This window comes from Ammodytes marinus, assembly GCF_949987685.1.
Source record: "Ammodytes marinus genome assembly, chromosome: 5".
In the NCBI taxonomy this organism is placed as follows: Eukaryota; Metazoa; Chordata; class Actinopteri; order Uranoscopiformes; family Ammodytidae; genus Ammodytes; species Ammodytes marinus.
The window spans coordinates 30,460,789-30,479,762 of record NC_137234.1 but is presented as its reverse complement, the minus strand read 5'-3'; the positions used below and the strand labels follow the sequence as shown (position 1 = coordinate 30,479,762).

The 18,974-nt window shown below is 42.5% G+C and overlaps 1 protein-coding gene across 1 annotated transcript in view; it reads left to right on the top strand.

Moving 5' to 3' along the window:
- The first annotated feature begins 2,556 nt into the window (after positions 1–2,556).
- cdh13 (cadherin 13, H-cadherin (heart)) overlaps positions 2,557–18,974 on the top strand; it is a 357,669-nt gene continuing 341,251 nt past the window's right edge. The window contains exon 1 of the mRNA XM_080027417.1: positions 2,557–2,641. Within this exon, the coding sequence (XP_079883543.1) occupies positions 2,597–2,641 (45 nt within the window). The 5' untranslated portion in view covers positions 2,557–2,596. The remainder of the gene's footprint in view (positions 2,642–18,974) is intronic.

The following is an 18,974-nucleotide window of genomic DNA, read 5'->3' as shown; positions in this document are numbered from 1 at the left end:
AGTGTTTTGGTTTCACACCGCCAGAGAGCCTGCTCCGGGCCGTAAAAACCGGGGGAACTCATACCACAGGATTGAGCAGGGTTTGATAAGAACTGCTTGCGCGAACGGTTGGGGGAGGGATTATCCTGACCAACCAGAGCAACTCAAACCTCATGCCCGCCATATTTAAAAACACCGCTACTACGAGACGTAAACATAACATAATTACCGAACGTAGCGATCAAATTGACCGGCGAGAATACGCTGTATGGGTCCTGTTTGCTTAAGAAAGCAAAGCGAGAGCCAACAAGTGTAAAAATAAGACGTATTCGCCGCTGTTGTTGTGCTTAAAGCTAGCGGTAGCTTTAGCGTTAGCCACAAGAGCAGCGGCGTCGGGTGACGTACACACACGTTTACAGTGACGTCATGACGTTGCTCTCTTGCCGGCTCCATGGCTGTCTCCGGTCGATGTGAAACCAACCGGTTCATAACTGGGATAAGGCTGTAACCAGTTTTGAACTGACCCCAACACCAGCCTGGAACTGACTCTTGGTTCATTTTGGTGTGAAAGGCCTATGTGAGGACACGGAATCTTTCAGCTCCATGCGAGTTGTCAGTGAACCTGGTTAACTCATTGCAATCAGGTGTGTGTGGCACTGACTGGCATTAGCTGATGCGACTAAAACAGTTGTATGAGCTCATTCAATGAGACCTACATAAAGAGTGAATACAAATTCAAAATGTGGAATGTTTCTAAGAACATAAGTTGGTAAAAGGGTCTAACACAACAATGGGTATTGGTATGGATATAAAGGCTATTCAGCTATAATGGGGCGGTCACAGTTCATGATGATGAAGGAACAGTCCCCCAGTGAAAATGTGTTGGACAAAAGCAGAGGTTTATAGCACAGAGGTGAGGGCTGTGTCAAGCATTTTGAGAATAGATTCATTGCATGTGTTGTTCTTTCCATTGGTTCCATTGACGAAAACAAAACGAGAGAATATCACCTTATCTTTTTATAGACCCAAATCAGTGGTCCCTGCTATTCATTTACAACTGAGTGTTCTGTGTTCTAACCACTTAGTGAAAAGCTACGGCTGTGACTGAGTATCTAAATGTAAATTTGGGGTGCACTGCGATAGAGCTGAAATGATCTGTTGATTCATGAAATGAGTTGGCTGGCAGAGCTTATGTTTTGAATATCCAATGTTTTTCTTACTTTTCTCATGACACTACGCTATCTCTTTTTGGATATTGGGCCGTTAGAACTAAACCAACCATTTTCAATACCAGTTTGTGCTCTGTTTAACTGGGATTAGTTACTATTTCATAAACCATTATTTTTCTTTTTAGAACAAACAATGTATCAATGAATAGAGAATGATAATTGGGAGACTATTTCATAATGGAAATAAAGTCAGTCAGTTGCAGGCCTAAACTTCAGGTAATTATGTCATTTCATTAGAACGTATTTTATGCAAGATCATATAGGTCTTAAATCCAGCATGTGTGCAGAGACAAAGGAAATGCGACTTATCACTCTAAATATACATATCAGACACACACACACACACACACACACACACACACACACACACACACACACACACACAGATACAGAGAGAGATGCCTTTGGGCACCGACTAAAAGGAAAACGCCCCTTCTGACAAACAACCAAATAAAATTCCCCACACAAATCAACAATTCATTCAGAGCGAGGAGGAAGGCAAGACGGAGCACATGATGAACAATCCATATGATTGTTTAGTCAGAAATGATTCACTAGATTATAACCTATAGCCTATCGTGTTTTCGACACTGCGTCTGAACAGCAACACAGCATACTTTGTGTGGGCTTAACAAAGTATAGGTTTGTTACGCAATTCTCAAATGTATCATTAGTGAAGTTTCCTTCTCTCGGGGTTGCCCCGTAGGCATCACCGTTGTTGCGTGTGCGCTCAGACAGGGTGCACACTCACTGTAGCTCTTCGCGCACACGCCCTCACTCTTGCAATGTGGGATGTTGGAATCCGTAAATCACCATTAAAGGGGGACAGATTACAGAAACTGCTGTTATAAGCACTATTAACATGTCTGGCGTTGGTGTGAGAAAAAAAAACGTGCACATGATGCGTGTGTTATGGTGTTGATGGATCCTCGAAAGCCTGCTGCTGCTGCCGCTACGCCTGTCGACCATTTAAATATAAATATAATTGGGTGACTACATTTGGCCCCAATGAAAATGAGTGGAGACTGACAGTCAACTACTTAGAAAAAGACGGACCCCACCACCAGCATCACTCCCCTCTCCCCCCCCCCCCCCACTCCTCCTCCTCCCCCCTCCTCCTCCTCCTTCGCTGTGTGTCCTCCTCATAAATCCATTGGTTGTGGTGTTCGGCTTCACTATCCAATGCTTTAACAGATCAGACTGCAGTTGTATTTCGGGGGAAGTTGGCAGCTCGCAGCGGCTCACGGCGAAGAAAAGCGTTCCCCTCGCTCTCTCTCTCCGGCGCTTGGACAGTGGAATTATGAGCAGAGCTGACCCAGCCTACTACATCTACATCACCCTGTGCTGAGAGTTTTGTCCGTTTCACACCGAGAGAAATTAAACCCACCATGGAGATTGGAGTGCGTATCCTCTTTGCTTTCCTCGTCCTCCAGGTAAGACGCACGCGCGCGCGTGTGTGTGTGTGTGTGTGTGTGTGTGTGTGTGTGTGTTGCCTATGGCAGTGTTGTGATAGAGGGTGTTTTTTGGAGTATGGGGGACAGTTTCACTGAGCGATCCAACTCTCCTTTTTCATGGTCTCGCTCGGGCTACTCGCGCAGTTGGAGGCGCAGATGGGGTTTTTCTATGTCTTAAGGTCTGTAAGTTTGTCCCGAGTCTGCACATCACACACACACACACACACACACACACACACACACACACACACACACACACACACACACACACACACACACACACACACACACACACATCTGCACATGCACCTGCCGAGTCCATCCGTCCGTGCCGCGTCCGAGCAAGTTTACTCCCGTAGTCCGAGTTACTTTTGGGGGACGGTTCTGGCAATCCGCACTGGTCGCCCACTTTAGAAATGCTGCTCACATTTTTCTCGAGAAGAGAGGGTCTTATAAAACGAAGCCTAAATATAAAGGGGTAGAAAACAGGATGAGAAGAGGGGAACGAGAGGGAAAGCGAGGCGCAGGTTGTACCATCCACTGCTATGTCTAAGTGGAACATATCTTCACCGGCTCTTGTCTCCAGTCGCATCTATATTCCACTCGAGCGTTTCTTTGGGCTTGTGAGTGAGTGTGTGTGTGTGTGTGTGTGTGTGTGTGTGTGTGTGTGTGTGTGTGTGTGTGTGTGTGTGTGTGTGTGTGTGTGTGTGTGTGTGTGTGTGTGTGTGTGTGTGTGTGTGTGTGTGTGTGTGTGTGTGTGTGTGTGTGTGTGTGTGTGTGTGTGTGTGTGTGTGTGGTCTGGAGGGGTAAAGCAGCACAGGCGGACGGAGGGGAGAAGTGGATGAAAGAGAGAGACCTACAGAGAGAGACAGAGAGAGAGGCACCGCTGAGGGAAAGAAACGCTCACACTAACTTGGCCACTCTACTGTGGACGTTCTCTCTCTCTCTCTCTCTCTCTCTCTCTCTCTCTCTCTCTTGCTCTCTGTTGACGCGGATTTCTCGCGGGATATATTTAATAGCCTTAATTCCCACCGGGAGAGAGCCACTCGCCCGTTTGATGTGACTTTATTATGAAGAGAGAGAGAGAGAGAGAGAGAGAGAGAGAGAGAGAGAGAGAGAGAGAGAGAGATACTGTAAGTGGGAGCAGCTGCATTTGCCAGTCAAGTCTTTAGATGACTATACTGTATAATCGCAGAAGGGCAGCACCAGGGCTCTATTTGCTTTAGATTTGTTCCCTTGAGCAAAGCATGAAACCCAGCCGCACTGATGCCCCTCCCTCTGTTTGCCTTGATCTCTGACCTCCCATGCAGGCGGATGTAAAAACACTCCCTATGCAGCACACATGAAGACCTGTGCTATAGTCCATTGAAGTCCTCACTGTCTAGCCTATACGTTCTCTGATGACAGTGGTACTTCTTGTGGCACTTTTGCAAATGTTTATCTGCAGATAATCCCAAAATAACCGAGCTGAGACCTTTATACACACAACAATGGTGGTGAGCCCTGAAGCATGGCAGAAAAAACAACTCATTTGGGAAACTGTTGTGTGTTGTGCGTCTTCGCTCTCTTCTTCCCGTTTTCTCTCTCTCTCCCTCTCTACTTTCTCTCCTTCTCCCCTGGATTTAGATCTGTAAGAGGCGCCCGCCTTTCATTTGATATGTCTCGTTTGACCTGCATGGGCTCTTAAGTGCACATTAGTGGCTGTTAGTTATTCATTTTAATTGGATAAGCCACCGGTTCATTTCCACGTTGTAGTGTTTCGATCTTAGGATGTGGGCCGATCATGATTCAGGCTAATAGTGTTTCTAAAGAAAATGATTTAGCTTTGTGTTTTATTGATTGGGAGCTGTCCCCTCTTGCACACACCTCCCACACACCCCAACCCACACGCAGATGTGTATTATCACTACGTCTCTTCGACAAGGCTTACCATTGACTCGATTCATTCACTATAAACATGAGGAAGAGACGGGGCAAAAATGCCTTCAAAACCAAGGGATTATTCCTGATTTGTACTTCCACTCACGCACTTGCTGCTGTGGATAAAGTTGACTCAAAGACACTCAGACCAAGTGGCAGATATGCAGACAGATTTAAACGTATGGCGCTGGGCCGGCTGTCCTTAGGCCTGTACTTCTGGCTGGCTTAATGTACAGTCTGCTGTGTGGGGGAATCTCCATATCCTCTGGCTGTCCCACCAGTAGACTGGACATGTTTTGATATATACCCACCAAATTTAAATGAATACGGCAGAGTGAATAGAGCACAGATTGATGCAAACCACCGGGAACTTCGACCATATGTCACCATTCTCCCCTCCAGTGATCCAACGCGCAGCTTTCCAGTTCGCCCAGAAACACACACACACACACACACACACACACACACACACACACACACACACACACACACACACACACACACACACACACACACACACACACACACACACACACACACACACACACAGTAGGCCATATATGCAACATGTGCACTCACTCTCGTTCCACCTGACTCATCATCCACATGCACATTGTGAATCTGCCTCCTCCCCTCTCAGGATCGCAGCAAATCTCACAACATTACAGTGTGTGTGGGGGGGGGGGGGGTCGAACTAGGTACTCTTATTTATAGATGCTCAGGTAGGGAGCCAAGTCTCTCTCCACGACGAGCAGCCATACGGTATACTCCTACGTATCGTATACTCCCACCGCCTCCCTCTCTCTCTCTCTATCTCCCTCCCTTCCTCTCTCTCTCTCTCTCTCTCTCTATCTCCCTCCCTTCCTCTCTCTCTCTCTCCCTCTCTCTCTATCTCCCTCCCTTCCTCTCTCTCTCTCTCTCTCTCTCTCTCTCTCTCTCTCTCTCTCTCTCTCTCACACACACACACACACACGCACACCAACATGTAGGCACACACACCAGTAGCGGCCCCCTCCTTGGTAATAAATCCCTGTTTTCCAAATGAAACGCTAAGCAGTCTCTCCGGGTGGAGCAATGATTCAGAATAAGCACAGCACAGCTGGGAGCTGCAGGTGCTAGGATTTTTATTCCCCTTCTTTCTCTCTCTCTTTCTCTTTCTCACACACACACTTTGATTTGTCATTCACCGTCTTCCCTCCTCTGTGTCTGTCTTGTATATTTGTTTGCTTCTCCCCTCAGCTTGTGGTCTGTTTCACGTCAACCCCCCCCCTCCCCCCCTGTGAAATACATTTTTTCTATCTTAATTAAACACCATTAAACAACCTTGGTAACACTTTATAATAACTATCCGTTGTAACTCGTTAATAGATCATTAGTAAACTCTTAATTAATGATTATTAATGATTTGTTAAGTGTTTGTTGGCAGTTTGTTAAGGATTTATAACAATGGTAGACAGTTAATAGCTTAATAATTGAATCAGTTCATCTGGGAGGTCCATGGCATGCACAGTGTGTATTGAGTTTATTTAAAAATATTTGAAAATGGGGCTGCCCTCAGTTGCCCATGTACTGTGTATAGTCTATAGCCTATTTCAGCCTCGTCACAGATGAACTGATTCAATTATTAAGCTATTAACTATCTACCATTGTTATAAATCCTTAACAAACTGCTAACAAACACTTAACAAATCATTAATAATCATTAATTAAGAGTTTACTAATGATCTATTAACGAGTTACAACGGATAGTTATTATAAAGTGTTACCACAACCTTAAAGTAAATAGTAAAAATCCGCATATGATTAATGTTCCTACATATTATAAAACTTTGTTAAAAAAAGAAGATTTTCTTTAGTATCTAGAGTATACCGTTTGACAGGACTGTGTGGGCGTGGTCGTATCAAACGGTCTCCATGGCAGCAGTCATTGTTTTTATAGAACGCTCAGGCACAGAATTGCCAGTGATTGGTTCAAATATTTATTGTGTAATAAGAACCAGAGTGTTAGCCCGCCTCATCCAAACCGACTTTCTGTAAAGTTGATCAAATGAAATCAAATGATAAAATCTTTCATTTGGATTGATAAATATGCCTAACTCTTTTCAGATACTTTACTATCATCCAACCATATTCCCCATATTACATAGTTAGAAGGATGTTGTGGGTTTGAGTTACAGTTTTTCTCAGTCGCTTTGGTGCTTTTCTCACATCACTATTAACATTTGCACAGCAGTTAGTGCATTTCTCAAAACAATTAGTGCAAACTGCAAAACCTAGTGAATAACCTGCAAAAGTACGTCACTTGCTCAAAATGGATAGTCTATTCCTCAAAAGCAAGTATTCATGTCAATGAAACTGCCAGTGTCATCAAAATGAGAAGTCTTGACACCATCGTTTATGAACAAGATAGTCAAATGGCTTTGTCATGTTTTCATTATGACAGTTTATTCTCTTTGTTTTCCAATGCAAAAAAAAGGTCAGAACTCGGTGACACTACCTGAAAATGCTCAAGACAGCACTATACACTATTTGTACAGCCATTTGAAAACTACAGTAAAGTTACACATTGCTGTAGTTAGGGGAGTAAGTGAGTACAAGACACTGAATATGTATGTTTCACATTTTTACTGTATATGCTCTTTGCAATTCTACAGCATTGTGCTAAAGAAAAATACACTTCAGTCACTTATTTAGAACAAACATAAAAAAACACCCTTTTGGTAGAGCTGTGCACAAATGTGAACAATATAACAGGACATATTGTAACTGAACATATAGGTAAATCATTCTGGCACATCCAGACGTTCCTGTTTGTCTGGCCACATATTTTTATCTACATCACAACGGATATTATCCCTTGCAATGCAGCGAGGAAAGTATCTATGATAAAGAAAAGGTATAAAATTTGCTTGATAGAATTTGATAACTAGTTCAACAATTTTGTATGTAATGACTCAAGCAATGAAATGAAGATTATTAGTTTTATTGGGAAAGACTATTCAGCATCCATAAGTTTAGTTAATTTTGACTGACATGACATAAGCAAATGACAATGTTATAAAACAGCAGAGAATTGTATGAAAGCAACTGATACATGTCCAAAAGCATTTGCAATTTGTTCAGAGGAAGGAGAAATTGCTACTATGATGTGCTCAAATGACTAAATGTTGCGGAGGTTGAACTAATAGTTATGAGAATTTTCATTCTGATCTGAGAAAAGCACCAAAGCAACTGAGAAAAACTGTAATACCCCATTCATTTCCTTTAAACGCTCACTTACAATGTTCTCCCTTCACTCTCTCTGTTTCCTTTTCCCTTATCGTTCTCGCACTAGTAGATGACAGCTACAGTCACAGTTTAAATTCTGGGCTGGCACCTGGGCGTGTCCGCGCGGAGATTTGCTGTCATGGACGTTTTATGGGCTTGCAGTGACCAACAGACTGTTAAAGTTCCTGCTTAAGCTGCTGCAGACCCAGAGAAGAGATAGATAGACAGATAGATAGATAGATAGATAGATAGATAGATAGATAGATAGATAGATAGATAGATAGATAGATAGATAGATAGATAGATAGATAGATAGATAGATAGATAGATAGATAGAAGACTCCTCCCTCCCTCAGTTCCATTGATCCAGGGTATCAAAAAGAGACGACACAGCCATCTCTGGTACGTCAGCGCCAATTATTATTCAGGAGTGCGGCAACAGGTGTGAAATGTGAACTCACACACACATTCTTCAGTCGGGCAGGGTATTGGCAAGGAGTTCACGATACAAATACCTATCACGATATGATATATCACGATAAATTGCAATGTATTTTGCGATGCATATTGCGATATTCCACATAGTTCCCTGAGAATGTAAAAACAGAGCTGAAATACAAGTTGCTGTGTACAATCTGGGTGGTCTCACTACACTACACTACTTGACAGCGCTAATTGATAATTCAGTGGACAAATAAATCATTTTTTATTTAATTCAAACTTTAATTCAAATTCAAACCCCTGCAATTCAGTGCTCTGCTCCAACATCTACAGAATCCGTTTTCACTGTTCAGTGTTCACACCTCATTTAAAACCTGAATTTCTTTTTTCAAAATATTGATTTTGGATCTGACGATACTACAGCGATCATGCAAATACATATCACAATATATTACATTTTTAGGTCCATGTTGTGTTTGGCATCCTAGTCTTTTAATCATTTCTCCATATCTAGATTCAGTTATACATATATTCCAATGTGTCTATTGTTCAGTCATGCATCAGCTTCTGCAGAGGATAATAAAGGTTGCCAGCTGTATATACCCACTATACACTTTGCTGTGGTTTCCTCATTAGCGAAATCTACATTATACGGAGCCCTTTCATGTCTTTCACCACTTGTTACAATGATGGTATCCTTTCAAAGCAGACCTCCTACTGCATCTCCCATGAAGGTTCCTGTTGGTAGAGTCTCCTTTCAAACTGGCCTTCTCAAGTGCTGCTTCAGCTTGGGGCTTTTTTTCTGATGGAGTCTGTTAAGAATCAACTCTAACGGCACACTACAAAGGCTAATAATGACACTAATGAGTAATGCCAGTCATTACGACAGGATGATTTCTTTCTTTGCCTCCCTGTCTGTCTTCCTCTCACTTTTTTCTCACACTTGCTTGCTCTCCCCTCACCCCCCCCCCCCCCCCACACACTGCTCTGTGGTGCTTAAGCTCCCATAGTCAAGGAGCTGGAATAAAGGTTATAGGTTAGAGTTAAGAAAAATTGCAGATAAGTTTGCAATTCATGGGCCTACAGAGACACCCAACCACTTAGAAGAATAGGAGCGTGAGATGAGATGGCTAAAATGAAAACAATTTCTAGTGATGGTCTTTGAGGTTTCAGTCCACTTCCCGTTCTCCCTATCTGTGCTGTGTTTCCTGTAGTGAAAGCACACAAGCAACCACAGCATGTGGTGCTATAGTGCTCCTTGGAGTTTATTTTTTTCTGGAGCCAGCTTTTAATGACACAAAACATATTAACTCTAAAAGCTTCCTGTAAGTGAACGCACATACACAGGCGCGCGCGCACACACACACACACACACACACACACACACACACACCCTCTGCATGGAATATGCTGCAGAATGACCTGAGATTTAATTCATTAATCTCGTTAAATGCGTTTAAGTCCAAAATGAAAAAAATATGAAAAAATTATTGAATTTTCAATAATTTTTACTGCTTAAAAAAATGGCTCTTTTAAATTGTTATTGCATAATGAGAACTGCTTTGCTTTATTTTAGTTCTACTCACTGTGTCCTCTTGTCTTTCCTTGTCTGAAACGATGTGTATTTATTATGCTGCTGCCTGTCTTGGCCAGGTCACCCTTGAAAAATAGATTTTTAAACTAAATTCCTGGTTAAATAAAGGTTATAATAAAACACACACACACACACACACACACACACACACACACACACACACACACACACACACACACACACACACACACACACACACACACACACACACACACACACATTGTTTTATTCCCCCCAAAGTCAGACATTGTGTAAAAAGGAAAAAGTGTTTTGATTTCTACAAGGTAAAACCAGAATGTATAAAAAATAACCTTTGATAAGGCCACTGTCATGTGCGCACCTGGCCACTTGCACTTGCATTATTTTCTTATAAGCGGAAGGTCTAAAATACTTCTTATCAGTCCTACCACTGTTAGGTCAACCGCTATCTTAACTCAGCTGTGGGAGGGCGGGACCTTTGAGGTGAACCCAGATCATCTTCAATCATCTTTCACTTGACGTTGCCACCACACGTGTACTGGGGAAAGCGGCAGATCAGAGGGAGACCAAGCGAGGCAGGATGAGTGACAGCTAGCAAGAGTAGCAATTCAAGTAAATACCTACCCTTAGTGAAGCATTCAAATCTGTCTGTATTTGATCTAAGTGGCCTAATTATGCAAAATGTCAATCGACATTGCTCGGGGTAATCGTGAAACATGCCAAGGAGGAAAAAAAGAGGCTTATTTGTAAGTACTGATGAGTTTTAGTGGGTAGAGAAATCGTAGAAGAGACAACGCACACACACACGCACGCACACACGCACGCACACACACACACACACACGCACACACACACACACACACACACACACACACAGCCTCAGTAGTAACCATGTGTGAAGGACACAGCAGTGCAATGTGATGCTGTCCCTCCGGTTGATCAAACTTTCCTCATCAGTTTGTTCTCTTCTTATCAATGCTGTGGACAGACGAGCTTGATGAAAAAGCACACAGAAACAGGGGGAAAAGGTGTCAGACAAAGGCAGAAAGACAAGCACACACAAAAAAGCAATAACATGGTCACGTTTAAAATCTAACGAGTGTGGGAGAGAAACAGCCAACACCCCTTGTCTCTCACTTCCTCAGTCTCTCTCTGCCACCCTGACAAACATTCTTCCTAACACATTACAGATAGTCACAAGCTATTTGCCGGCTCTGTTTGTCTGTCTTTTTGACACTCGCAAACATCCAGATATGTCCTCCCCCCTCCTTTTATTGTCACACACACACACACACACACGCACGCACGCACGCACACACACACACACACACACACACAGACAGAAGCTATATTTGGCAGGGGGGTTCAAGTTTTTTTTTTCTCCAGTGTGATTGCGACTACTTCTCCATTGCCACCAAGTGTGTGAAGCTGCCAGCAGCACAGTGGGAGTATTCATGTGAAAGGGGCTGGTGGCGCAGGGTCCCATTTCTTCCACTAGAGTGCTCTTGCTGATGATAGTAGCTGGCGCTGATATTGTAAGTCGCATTATCCTCCCAGCCAAGTAATAGCGCTTCATTGTTGGTGTGGTGAGGCACTTTTCTATTTAGTTAAGGTAATAGATGTGTTGCAGACCGTACTCATTCGGTCATGAATAAGAGGCTCTTAGCATAGGTCACTGAATAGCTAGCTTTTCATCACCGACTGCATTGTTAATTGTAGCCTCAGGGTCAAAAGCAGGGTGATGGAGATTTCTGCCCGCTGCGCTTAATCTATTTTTCATGAGTGTATATGGTAGGTGACTAGCTGCCTAGCAGTGTTTATGTAGATAAATGGGTCTTGCTAAATAGATGTGCTTCCCCGGCCACAAGGTTGCTAGATCAGTAAGTGAGTATACTGAAATAGATATTTTAGATTTTTTTCCTTCTGTAGGGGAGAGTGGCCTAAGTTGTGCAACTTTTCACTCAAAGTGACTTTAAAGTAAGGCCTTGACAGTAAAGTCTCCAACTCAAATATGTACATATATTTCAGGGTGTTGTGCATCCCTGGCAATAAAAACTTTGGATCTGGAATAAACTGTTGAAGAAATATAGCTTTCGGAAAAAAAGTTGTCTTGATGCACAACTTGCCCCCGGGGTGGTGTAAGTTGTGCGGTTGGAGAGAATACCATGGGGTGAATTGTGACATTGCTATATATCTCATAAACTGTAATGCAAGACACATCCATTAGACAATCACTTATTTAAGGTTTATTTAAAGTAAATCGTTGACAAAGATTGAAGGACAATTTTCTTAAACAAGGCCTAGCAGATCTAATGGTTTTACCTGCAAAGCTCACAATGACAAAGTCACCATCATCATCTTTCTGGCCATCTGAACTCTCATCAGTGGTGTCGTTAAGTGGAATTGAGATGTCACTCTCTTCTGAGCTACTGTAGACAATCACTTTCTTTTGGTGACCAGCGTATACAGCCATGCCACTGGCACAACTCTCAGAAATTTACTTTGCACTAGTTGCTCCGTGCTTGTGGAACCAACTGCCACCTGACAAATGTGATTCCCTCTACATTTCTGCCTTTAAATCAAGGCTCAAAACCCATATGTACACCCTGGTGTTTCCTCCCCATTAACCTCTGCACTACTTACTTACCTCTGCACTACTATCTGTGTTTATGTGGATGTACGTCTTTCATTTTGGTTATTGTTATTTTACCTTCATTGTTTACCTACTGAATGCACTATGTACAGCACTTTGGACAGTGCAAACTGTCATAAATGTGCTTTTATAAATACATTTTACTTACTTACTTACTTATAACTCACCCAGGCCCTTTGGCACAAATCACCCCATCCCCAGAATTTTGGATAATAAGCATGATGCAGCAGTTTAGGGCTGACATCGTGCAAACTGTATACACTCAAAATGTAGCATACCAAAGCACTAAAACATGTGTCAAATGTTTTCAAACTTGTCTATAATTGTTCAGACACAATAATCAAAAAACCTTGATCATGGAAATTTTACTTTGAAAGGCAAAACACAGTTTTTTTAGCTTAAATGTGCTTATATCTTATTCCTGGTGTGTCTCCCTTATTTACAGGATGAGTCAAATGGATGTCTCTTCTTAAATATGTGGTCACATTTCCAATTTCTTCCACGGTTTTCTAGAAACAAGGGGTGGAACAACTTCCAAAATGCACAACTTAGGCCAACTCTCCCCTATATCCTTTTTCAGGAGGAAGAAACTAAAAAAAATGCACTCTGGGACTGAGACTCTTTTCTCAGACCACATATTTACCTGCACATATTAAAACTAAATGGAGCATCGGGGAGGAAAATACTAAATCCTAACAGTTATCTACAGCGCTGTAATAAGTACCTCGGGGTGGTAACACACCACTAGGTTTTAACCGGACCTATAGCTCAAATTAGGCTCTGTACACACATTTGGATGAATACCGTTGTGTTTTTTTTGTGTGTGTGTTTTTCAGTGTGGCAACACTATAGTTTAATGAGTGTATTTTTCTGAATACTCAACAGAGATGATGTGATGCATGGCTTGCGGCATGCTTATCTTGCACTTCAGTCTACGTCTGGCATTATGATGAAGAATTTTCCTTGACCAAATTGGTTAAAGTTAAAGTTTAAAAGCAACTTATTAAACCCTTGATATTTCTTTACCAAGAAAGACACGCAACATCTGCGTTGGTAGTCAAGCAATAGACTTTACATAAACACTTAACATTTATACTTGGTCTGTTTAGACTGTCAGAAAGGTGTTCGTTAAGGTATTGCATTACCATTACATTACCAGGTTTCATCATAATCATTTTGATTAGCGGTTACTGACAAATTCAGCCAGCAAAGATGGGCAAGAAGAGAATATAGAATGAATTGAGGAAGGAGATTTGGGTCACACATTCTGTTTGGGCAGTGGTCTGTATAAACGCACGCACACACACACGCACGCACACACACACACACACACACACACACGCACGCACGCACGCACGCACGCACGCACGCACGCACGCACGCACGCACGCACGCACGCACGCACGCACGCACGCACGCACGCACGCACGCACGCACGCACGCACACACACACACACACACACACACACACACACACACACACACACACACACACATTTAAGCCGAGAAGTGCACTTTAAAACTATTCTCACTTCTCCCTTCCTAACCCTCTGTGGTTGGGAAATTATTTCCCATGATGATTTCATGTTGACACTTGTTTTAAATGTGCCATCTTCTGTTTGATTACAATCTAATCTTGATGCTATAGTGCTGGAAAAAAAAACACATCAAATACCGGCGTCGTTGTTGTTCAAGCATCAGTGGAAACTTTCTCTGATGTGCTACTTAACTCTCATGTGATGTGATTGTTTGAAAGAATCAGACTCTTCTTTTTCATTCTGTCCCCAACATGATGGGGATTTCTCACTTTAGTCTGTGTTCAGTAAGTGTCTTTGAAGTCATTCCAATCCCTCTCTGCTGTTGAGCGGAAATGATAGTTGAGAAGGCCTTCTTGACGTTTACAAGAAATCACTCCAGCTTACCCACTTCATCCCTCCCACTACTTACTGTTCCACCGTGTTTCTTCATCCATTTTTTCTATTCATCTGACCACTTCCCCCTTCTTTCATTTCTCCAAAATATGTCTTTAAAGTCTCTCTTCAGTTGCTAGGTAATTCCCCCCCCCCCCCCGAAAAACAAAATTACATGTCATTTTTAGCCATTTCTCTCCCTGCCTTTCAAATCACCCTTGCTTCAGTGTGGCGGCAGACATCAGGCAAAGAGAAATATTTGACATATGAGAAGATACAAATGGTTTTTTTTTGTCTGCACTAAAAGCACACAGTACCCCATCTGATGCCTAGGTGGTGACAAAACGCCAAATATTCTCTGAAGGGTTGTCAAGGATAATTGCCACTCAAATCCACTTCGTTTTTTAAACTGTAAACTGTGCACATGTAGGTCCGTGTGAGTGTTTGTGTGAGAGTGTTTGCCTGTGCGTTTATGCCAGAATGCTCCATGGTAAGAGGATTTTGGCATTCTAGAGGTAGAGTGGCCACTAACCCCTGAACTTGACTGTCAAGAAACAGTTTAGGAATTGAGGAAAAACCCATTTGAGGCGAGCACACAATGCTTATATGCTTATATTGATGCCTACGCATGACAGGTTGCTTGGAGGCAATTAGAATTGCTCTTCCCACTTATTGCTTTTGATGTCAACGTGGGGGAATGAGAGAGCCAACTTTTTTGCCTGCTACTGACAGAGAGGACTGCCAATTCAGTTGAATTCCTTTAGACACAATTAATGTAACCCTTCATTCAGGGGTTTATGTCATATTAATGCAGGCAGCTCCAAGGCATTGAGCCTACAAATGAATTAAATGATTGGACCAAAGAATTAAGTGGTCGGAAAAAAAGGAGGATGACATTAAATTGACAGTGACCTCCTCCTTGACAGTTGTACATATGCTGGCCTCACTACATGTTAAAGCTGTTGAAACTCTCTTTGAGTGCTGTCTTGATGATCCACACTTTGATCTTACTTTTTTATGCGACATTCAGGCCCGGGCTGTACCAGTGTGCAGGGCTGCTTCATTTAAAACTTTCAATGCATTCCAGTTGAATATGTACACACAGGGCGAGTATAGCTTTCTACATTCAAAATGAAAGGAGTCTCATCTACAAAGCCACTTCTTCCAGTTACTCTGATGCCACGGAAAAAAAGAAAAAGCCCCGCTTGACTGTTAGTCATTACCAGGGCAGAGGCTATTTCTGGGGGAAAATGAAATGTTCAGAGGGCTCAAAAGACAGATGTGACGGCTTTTGAGATAAGACAGAGATATCTTTGATCACCCCGTCTTATGTTTTCTTTCAATTATCAAATTGACTCTGGCAGCCCTCCGCTTCCATGTGCCAGGCTTATCACCATAACTACCATGCGACTGGCGAGCTTGCCCATTAGCTTCCAATAGTATGTGTTGGTCATTTGAATCCATGCTCATATGTGACTACAATTTGCGTACACTTTGATCATAAATACCCAACCACAAAGAAATTAGACCGTCTCAGTGAGTTCCTTGTATTCGGGTGATCCGTGCGGGAATTTGTCCGGCAGTCCTGAAGTAATTAAAAAATCTATATAGCTATTTGCAAGTATACTGGTGCTGTGGCGCTCATGGGAAGGCAGCATGTAATGAAGGTGAGTGCAGTGATTTCCACAGAGGTGCCATGCACGTCGTCCACCCCCTCACACACGCATGCAGTGACTAATTCAAACAACTGATAAAAAAAGATACATGCACAGCTGGCATTCAAAGCAAAAGCTGTTTCCTCAAGTCCATGAAAGGATTACGTCTTTCCAAATACACCGTTTTTGACCTGACAACAGTGATATGCATTCACATTAATTATGCAATCTAATTATCTGAACCTCACCACTCCTATCAGCCATGTGGGAGCTGCCGCCGTGCTATACGGCTGTGGAGAGATTCTCAGAGGAGCGAGCCGACTGGATTTTGATTTTCATTAGGATTGCACGTCTTGACTGTCACATCCTCTCCACACCTTGCACGCTTTACTGGACACAATTTTCCGCCGCGGTGGCCCCCATACTGACGGCTTGGTTTTTTCCCCCCCATGCAGCAGCGGGTGGCCGGTTTATCAGTGCGTTCACCATTACAGGAGCCCCTGTGTGGTTGACCTGCTCAAATGGGGGCTTTCACTGCCTCCACTAGAGTCCCACAAGGAGACACGCTCTACTGCTGTGCTGGGACAAGTCACCTGCAGAATTACAGGAACTCTAGTGGGCTGTCAGAAGTCAAACAGTGTACTGCACACAGACCTTGGGTGTGCAGGTCACACACAACCTCGCACACACACACACACACACACACACACAGACACACATACACTCAAACATACAACATACACGCGCACACACACACACCATACATGCACACACACACACACATACACACACGCACACGCACGCACACACTCATGCACACTCACACTCACACTCACACGCAGACACACACACAAACATGTACACACACACACACACACACACACACACAAAAACTGTTGACAGACAGTTGACGGCTGAGACAGTACAAGCTGATGTTACTGCTCCACAGAGGGTTTCCAAGATCGATGGGAGATAATTTTATCTAATGGAGCCAGTGGAGACATGAGAGTGTCCTTTTCAGCCATATACTGTAGCTGTTTACACACCCAGAGTATTTGACTTAGATTTTTTTTTTCTATGGGATTTAAATAAGCACAAATGAGCGGACTGGCCACTGCCATTGTTAAATGTCAGCCATTTTATCAGAGCATACTAGTGCCCCTCAGGTTTAAAAGTAAAAAAAAAAACCTTGAAAACATTTACATCATTATTCTTCCAATTTCACCTGTTTTGTATGAGAAGGCAAACCAATATATGTCAAGATTGGATTAAGGGGAAAAAAGCACAGTCATCTACAGGTTTATTATTTTGCTAATACTTCATTTCAGCTATGCCTTGCCTTTTGTGAGAGTGTCTTCATCTCTTGGGCCTCAAAGCAACGTATGTTTGTGTATTCAGGCCAGGAACGTGCACATTCATTACAGCTGCAGTGTGTTCCTATACCAACAGAGGACAAGGGCTCAAATTAACATGGCTCTATACACTGTGATTTATGATATTCAGTCTTGGCCCAGTCTGGCTCATTCACAATGCACTGGTTCACATTGCCTACCCTTTTTTGCAAAACACATGGACAAAAAGCCATGGTTATAGTGTGAGTGTTTGTTGATTTTCGATGTGATGGCTCATATCAGAGCAACTTTACTACCCGAACTTCACAAAATGAGGAGGGTAAGGAAGAATGTTGTTCAGAGCTTTAACTGTAAAATGCCAAGGAAGAAACCTCTCCTGGCAGAAGTAGAAGTATCCCAGTTGCATAACCCTTTTTAACCCCAACCTGATCAACTAGTTTCTTCAGCTCAAAAGACTAGCATGCCGTGTACTGAGCTTGCAATAGAAAAACACAAAGCAGGGGTGTCATTGATTATAGTGCAACATTATCAGTGTAGATGAGGTCAAATCATATTACATGTCCTCAGTTTGTAATTCAGCTACAATGAGCAGCCAGTAGGCTAGTTAGCAGTTGAGACAAAGAATTCAGCTGCTGCAAGAGCACAACGTCTTTTTAGTGGAAATGTGAGGAAAACCTTGTAGGGTGTATATGTGTGTGGGTGTATTTCTGATTGCTTTACTCACACACCTCAGAGGCCTTTTATTCTCTTTCTCACCTGAACATTTCGATTACCTGAAACTATAATGCAGTTCAAATGAAACATTGTTCTTGAGCTGTAATAGTGTTGCTTTTTCGAAACAAAGGAGTCAGCCGAGGCAATGTTCCGATCCTTTATTGTTGGTAATAGGACTGCAGCATTCAGCTCTAATTCAGGCATTTATTTTAAACAGTCACGAACCAAAATACTTTAAAAAGGTAACGCACATGTCAAGTATTTTGACTCTGACACAAGTGCTTCTTGTTAGCTCTCAACATCAAAAGCACAGAGAATTTATTCTCTCTACTCGTCTGAATGTGAAACGGCTCCAGCACTTAACTTTGTTTTTGCAGTGGGTGGATGGAAGCGGCTTCAGCTGTTCTATGGTCGAGTTGGAAAGTAACTTGTCTTAGTCAAAATGTGATAATGACTGTGTGGGGGCGGGCGGGCATAAAAATTATGTTGCCAGCCAAGATGAGAAAGTATACGATCTAGGTGAGTTTATTTTTTTATACATTTTTTTAATGTCGGGAACATTTCCAACACACCCAAATGTAACTTTTCAAAACAAATATGGTGTCATTATAATATATTATAATATTATATGAATAGATATTATAAATAGTTTTTAAGGTAAGCATTTATATATATGGCAAAAGTTTTCCGGCTGGCCCCCTTCTGCAACAGTAAAATGCTGACTTCTGCTACAGCGACATCTCCCTCAAACTTTTTTACATGACTGGGCTGACCCCTTTTTCCATAATGTTACAGAATTACAATGCATAAGTACCTCATACAACCAC